Genomic DNA, 7,115 nt, shown 5'->3' with positions numbered 1-7,115 from the left:
TGAGTGGACTATTTTTAGTTATTGATCCCAATGTTGTGTATAGTTTTTGAACATATGTTAGTTTAATGTGATCCAGTCGCATTTCTGCAGTTGTGCCATCATGGACCTAATATTGCTTATGGGTCACTACCGGAAACAATAAATATACCGAGTGTTTTTTGGTTTGCCGAGTGCATTCTATCGGGCACTCGGCAAAGAGCTGATTTGCCGAGTGTAGTGAAGAAGACACTCGGCATACATATTACACTCGGTAACAAACCCGATTTGTCAAGTGTAGAATATAAGTCACTCGGCAAACAAGACGACACTCGGCAATAAATTGACACTCGGCAAAATACTATCACGTGACCGGCAGGTGCGACGGCCGTCTGGCGGCGTGCCGGACTTATCGATCCAGAAGCTTTTCACCGCTTTCTCTCTGGCTACGACTAGCTACTTGAGAATTCAGATTCAAATCGCGACAACGATGAGGTCGCCTCACCCACGACAAGCTCCAGTACTAGACCCTTGTCGGATGAGTAGCTGAAACTCAAACAATCCCCCTCTAGTGAGAGGATGAAACCCTCCCCTCAGTGGGGAAGAATAAGGAAGTCATGCAGCCAAATACTCAGGTGTCGACCCCGCATCAGGAGACTCTCGATTCCAACCACTTGTTTTCACCGAGAGGCCAACGACCACGAAGAAATAGGGTGGAAAAGATCCCCGATGAACAACATTCACAAGCAGATCTGTTCAGGGGAAACCCGTGCGACCACAGGTACCTTCCAAACCGATCAAAAAAGTTAGAAACTCTACAAACCAAACTGAAGACGTAACTGCATGGCTATACTAGTCAATCTATCACATCCCTCCAATCTGACCGGCCGGTCACCCTTGCCCTACTGATTGCTCAGGTGGTAATCCTAGAACTAGATGGACCCTCCATCGACAATTGTTAACTAGGCCTGATTTGCATTGGAAGTTTGTGAGTGCAGTTTTCAATACGTCCTCGTAGATATCAAATTTGCACAATCACATGTCGAGGTGTGCAACTCGAAGAGATCGAAGGGAACTTTCTCAGATCAATGACCTACTCATGGTGCTAAGTAAGTAAGTGAAGCTAGTAACATATAATTTTCTAATCACATAGCACATTCTAATTTCACCGCCTTTCACACTTTATAGTGTCACGCCGAGTCAAAAAAAATATAGATGGGCACAGAAAGAACCATTTCGAGGCTCATTATATGGAAACACATACCCCTAGAACAGTCAATAGCCAACAACAAATGCGGGTTCTACGTGATGTGGGCAATGCATTAGTACCTCAACAAGAGCACAATGTAAGGAAATAAAATGGTGTGTATGTTTCTCATTTTATGTATATCGGTTAATTCAATAAAACACACTACTGTTTTGTCTAACACTTGTGCATGTTGATGTCATCTTGCTTCAACGATAGCGTGAGAAACTTAAAACCCTAAAAGCTATTAGACTTCGAGATCAAAGAATTACAAGACAAGCTAGCATCCTTCGCCATGGACGAGGTCTTGAGTAAAAGAGTATCTTTCAGCATTAATCAAGCCAAGGATATGAGTAGTATAGATCCAGAGATGATGAAACTTCTATCGTAGTATATATATTTTTACTGTAACATATACATTATTGTAACATTTGTAATATAAATCTTGATGGATTTGTGATGTATGGGATGCTTTAAATATCCAGTCCAGTAACCATAGGAAATAAAAATTATATTACACAAAAATAATAAAATAAAATAATGAATAGGCATATGAAAAAATCAAATCAATGGTGGGTGGTACATACATAAGCCAACAATAATCATAGGGATATCACTGCCGGTTGCTAAGCAAGCCGACCATGTTGGCAGTGATCTTGAGGACGATATCATATCATTGCCGGTTTAGGAAAATAACTGACCGTGATGTTTGGTATTAACATGTGGTACATACAACATGCTAAGATGTGGTATTGCATGAAATAATAAGTTTGCCGAGTGCCCGATATATGGCACTCGGCAAAACCCTTCACGGCCCCACCCGCGTGCTGTAGTGTTTCAAAAATGGGGAAAAAACAAAAACCGAGGTTTTGCCGAGTGCTACCTGGGACACTCGGCAAACAGATGCTTTGCCGAGTGCTAGATCTGGGGCACTCGGCAAAGCTTGCGCATATCCACCCCTCCAGCCGCACACACATTCACACAGACGCCACGCCGCACACACTCACACACTGCCGCAACGCGCACCCGGCTACCGCACCGCGCCCCCGGCCGGCTGACCGCGCCGCGCTCCCGGCCGCCCACGCCCCGGCTGGCCGGACCCTCGAGGAGCGACCCCGCCGCTGTCGCACCCTGGCAGAGCGACGCCATCCGCCGTCCACCCCTCGCCGGGCGACCCAGCCGCCATCCGCCCCTCGCCGGGCGACCCCGCCGCCATCCGCCCCTCGCCGAGCAACCCCGCTGCCGTCCACCCTCTCGCTGACGGACCCCAACGACGTCCACCCCTCGCCAAACGACCCCACCGCTGCCCCTTCCTCGTGGAGCGACCCCGCCTCCATCCGGAGGCACCGGCTCCAGTGCCGCCTCTCGCACGGTGCGTCGGTTATTCACCTTGACGAGCTCATGGGCGTTGGCTCCTATCTCTCTGATTCTACGACGCCTGGTCTGTTTCTGCAGGGCGGCAGCGGGAGGGAGCTCGTGGCGGCGCTGTTGGAGAGCCCCAGGATCCGCGACGCGGCCGACCGGCTGAAGGCCACGCTGGAGAGGCGGATCTCGGCAGGGCAGGAGGCGGCGCCGAGGCACGTCTACGTGTTCCAGCGGGAGTACGCCACGGTGGATCCGGCGCACGTCGAGGTGCGTGGAGTTGCGTTGTCGCGGCTCGATCAAATTGGGTTGGGTATTCATAGGTGACAGGTCGTTTCCCCCTGGCCTTTGGGTGATAAAAATGGGATCTTGTTATGTCGTTGATGGAGTTCCTTTAATTGTGTAGCTGCTGATTATGCGTAGCTCAGTGATGATTTGTGCTGTAAAGATGAATTTTGTTTTCCTGGCCAAATCATGTTGGTTGCTGTCGAGACAAAGGGCTTAGGTTCTGAACTCTGAAGTAGTGGATGGGGCAAGTCTTCGTAGTTTCACTTCACTCAATTTGGGAATTGCTTTGGGACAAAGCAGAGACCTTTTGGGGGCCAAGGATAAAGCAGGGATTCTTGTGCTGGGAGCTTTGGGGACATTGTCAGGTGTTACTGCTGCTTTCTGTAAAATTGGGGTTTGGCAGTCCTCTAAGGAGCTCTTTTTACCCTTTATTGGCTGGTCTCGTAGATTTTGATTTGTATCTTGACCAACTTTGTGAATTGTGATGATTTACTATTATTGGAACCAGACTTTTTTTTGTGGACCTTGGAACAATCTGGTTGGGTCTCTGCCTGAAACAGTCTAAATTGACTCCTGAAAAGTGACTATAGGAATAGGATAATATTCGTGTCGTTTGATGAATACGGATTAAAGCTGTACTGGATTACAATGCCAATATGTAGTTCCAATCTTTGCAATCGCATTTGGTGTAGACTTTGGTCGTGAACAGTTCCTATAGCTAGCTGTTGTTGTCTATTTGGTTAAATTCTGTGTTGCAATAAAGTTGGCGTCTCTAGAAACTTTGGGTCTTATTTCTAATGTGATTTGGTGTTACTATGTTATGCATGTGTCGGTAGGAATTGAATAACACTTGAGTTAATATTTTCATTACATTATAGTTAGTGGGCACAGATGAGGCTACTACATGCATTGGTGTTGTAATTCGCAACAACAAGACTGTAATGTAAGTGAAAAAAAAGTGAGGTTTCTATAAAATATGTCGATTTTGGGTGCTTAGCTTTCTATAAAATAGCAGAGACTCTAACAACTAGAACAAAACATCGAAAAGCATTTCCACAGCACTTTAGGAGTTCGGATTTATCACTGTTCATGTACCTTGCATCATTAGAAAAGGAGACAGAAGGGAACTAGAAAATTGCCTTCTTGAGTATGTGCTTTTGCTTGCTGGATTCAATTTGACGCTGTTGATATGTGGTTGTCGGCCATCGTGCCGGTGTTTTGGTGTGTATGTGTTTGTCGGTCATCGTGCTGTTGGTTTGTTGCAGGTTTTGGTTACCTCACCGTGCAGGGGAGGTGCTGCCGAAATTTACAATTGACACTATTATGTTCGTTTGTTGCAGGAGAGGCTATTGCAAGGATCATTCCCCACCATCCTCGACTCGTCACTTTGTAGGACAGCAAGGTGAGGCATCCTACACCCCTCTTTTCATATAATGTTCATATATCACGTAATCTAGCTAGGCGTCTCCCGTTCGAAAGAGATACGGTTGGAAATATGCATATCTTTGCATATCTATAACCATATCTGTTTCGAATTGTCCACGTTTTTTTGACAGCCGGAGGATATGTAGATGGAGTTAGTTTCCATGCTCTACTCGGATCCGAGACAATTCCTCCCTCTTGACCATCCATTCAGACGAGACATGAAGAACTTTACGAAAGATGTAGTAGTTGAAGGCCCTGCACCCCAGATGATGATTGGTGCCGCGGTTCGTGCTCAGTTAGATGCTCTCGAGGTCAATGACCAAGGAGATCGTTTTCTAGGATATGGTGAGGAACATGCATGGACTCACAAGTCGTGCTTGTAGAACCTCCCCTATTTTGATGACCTTCTACTTCCACATAACATTGATGTAATGCACACTGAAAAGAATATCGTCGAGGCAATTTTTGGTACAAACATGGACATTCCTGATAAGACAAAGGATAATGTTAAGGCTAGAGTGGATCAGGCGAGGTTATGCAATAGACCAAAGCTAGATATGGCGCCTCCCGGAGGCGGGAAGTTATGGAGAAAGCCTAAGACCGATTTAGTTCTAACGAGGGCTCAAAGGAGGGAGGTACTATAATGGTTCCAAACGTTAATGTTCCCTGATGGGTATGCAGCGAATCTGAAGAGGGGAGTAAACTTAGCTACTTTGCGAATCAATGGGCTCAAGAGTCATGACTACCACATATGGCTTGAGCGGCTACTGCTAGTGATGGTTCGAGGCTATGTCCCTGAGCATGTCTGGATAGTGCTGGCGGAGTTAAGAAATTTCTTCTGTCAGCTTTGTGCTAAGGAGTTATCTCGTACCGTGGTTGTAGACATGGAAAGAATGGCGCCTATGTTGCTCTGCAAGTTGGAGAAGATCTTTCCATCTGGCTTCTTCAATCCGATGCAACATTTGATTTTGCACCTCCCGTATGAGGCACGAATGGGGGGCTTGTGCAGGGTCGTTGGTGCTATTCAATTGAGAGATTTCAAAAGGTTCTTCGAACTAAATGTAAAAATAAATGCAAAATTGAAGCATCCATAGCAGAGGCATACATTCTGGAGGAGGTGTCAAACTTCACAACAAAATACTATCCTGACAACCTTCCTAGCGTGCATAATCCACCCCCTCATTACAATGCTGGCGAAGATGAATCGAACCTTAGCATTTTCCGAGGGCAACTAGGAAGTGCAAGTGGTGCGACTAACAAGACCTTGAAACATGAAGAGTGGCGCACTATTATACTATATGTGTTGACCAACCTATCTGAAGTGGAGCTGTACATGCTGTAAGTTCTCAATAAACTTTTTCTCAAGTAGTCACAATTCTGTGTCCAACTCCCTTGTTTATGGTTGGTATAGGAAATTTCATGAACGATTCTGGCGTGAATCAAGGGAACCTACCCCGCAGGAAACTTCAACTCTTCTTAGAGAGGGTGCGGGAAATGGAATGCCCGATTTCATTTCTTGGTTCAAACAGAAGGTACTGTCCATTTTGGCTCGTACTTAGTTTGACATTACAAGTTGCTCGTACATGCGACTAATATAATGAACTACCCTGCTTGAACTTGTAGGGACAAACCGATGCGTCTATGAGTGCTAAGTTGAGACAGGTTGCCGATGGTTGTGCCTATAGGGTCAGGTCATTTACCAGTTATGTCGTGAATGGATATCGCTTTCACACAACAATCCACGAGCAGAGTTGGCCCAATCGAAGAACCACAAGTACCAGAGTTTTTACGCAAGGCTTAGATGGGGTTGAGTATTATGGAAGAATTGAAGAAATATACGAACTCATGTTTCATGGTTGCAAACCTCTTAATCCCGTTATATTCAAATGCCATTGGTTTGATCCTGAAGTAGCAAGTGAGGCAGACCCCTAATCTTGGGCTAGTCGAAATTCGATAATCATCCGTCTTACCTAGAGACGATGTCTATATTGTGGCTCAATAGGCAACGCAAGTTTATTATCTCTCATACCCGTGCCAAACTATAGACCGTCTTAAGGGTTGGGATGTTGTGTACAAGGTATCACCACACGGTAAACTACCTATCCCAAACAATCAAGATTACAACATAGACCCCAACACATATGACGGAGAGTTCTTTCAAGAAGATGGGCTCGAGGGGAGTTTTGAGATAGACTTAACCGAAGCTTAGGGTATGGAAGTAGACAATGAAAGTGGTGCTGACGAGGACGCCGGAGACAAGGTTCAGAATGTGAAGGACTTAGAGTTACTTCAGCGATTACATCTAAGCAACGCCGGTGATGATGACATTCCTCCTTCGAAGCACGGGGATGATTATATCGACATGCGTGATAGTGATGATGAGACCTATGATCCAGCTAATCCCGATGATGATGATTATTTCTAATACATGTATGATCCGTGCTAATTGATTTATTATTTGTCATACCATGTTATTTTCTAAGTATGTTTTGTTTATTTTGCATCTATTTTGATGTATTATCTGTGCTAATTGGTTTATTCTTTTTAATTGCAGGTGATTGAACAATGCTGGGCGGTATGAGGAGGATAATGTTGCTTTACTCAAAAGCGACAGCAACGAGTAAAGGGTCCGATGCAGCTGAGGGGTCCGGGAAGAGACCTCGGGGTAGACCCAAGGGTCGAGGGAAGGGTGGAGGCAAGACGAGGCCACCGTCGCATGTACCTTCGTCGCCGTCTGAGTTACCTTCTGCTCACTCATCCTCTGAGGAGGAGGTATGGGTGGAGGAGGAGGCAGGGGTGGAGGAGGAGGCAGGGATGG

At 45.8% G+C, this 7,115-nt stretch overlaps 1 protein-coding gene across 1 annotated transcript; it reads left to right on the top strand.

Moving 5' to 3' along the window:
• The first annotated feature begins 2,623 nt into the window (after positions 1 to 2,623).
• LOC136479659 (uncharacterized) lies at positions 2,624 to 6,713 on the top strand. The gene is made up of 4 exons (XM_066477446.1): positions 2,624 to 2,854; positions 4,213 to 4,274; positions 5,709 to 5,829; positions 5,921 to 6,713. The coding sequence occupies exons 1-4, from the start codon at positions 2,624 to 2,626 to the stop codon at positions 6,227 to 6,229; spliced, it is 723 nt and encodes a 240-aa protein (XP_066333543.1). The 3' UTR covers positions 6,230 to 6,713.
• The last annotated feature ends 402 nt before the right edge of the window (positions 6,714 to 7,115 follow it).

The sequence above is a fragment of the Miscanthus floridulus genome, chromosome 9 (assembly GCF_019320115.1).
Source record: "Miscanthus floridulus cultivar M001 chromosome 9, ASM1932011v1, whole genome shotgun sequence".
Lineage (NCBI taxonomy): Eukaryota > Viridiplantae > Streptophyta > Magnoliopsida > Poales > Poaceae > Miscanthus > Miscanthus floridulus.
Note: the sequence above shows the minus strand (reverse complement) of the source record. Positions and strands in the feature narration are given on the sequence as shown.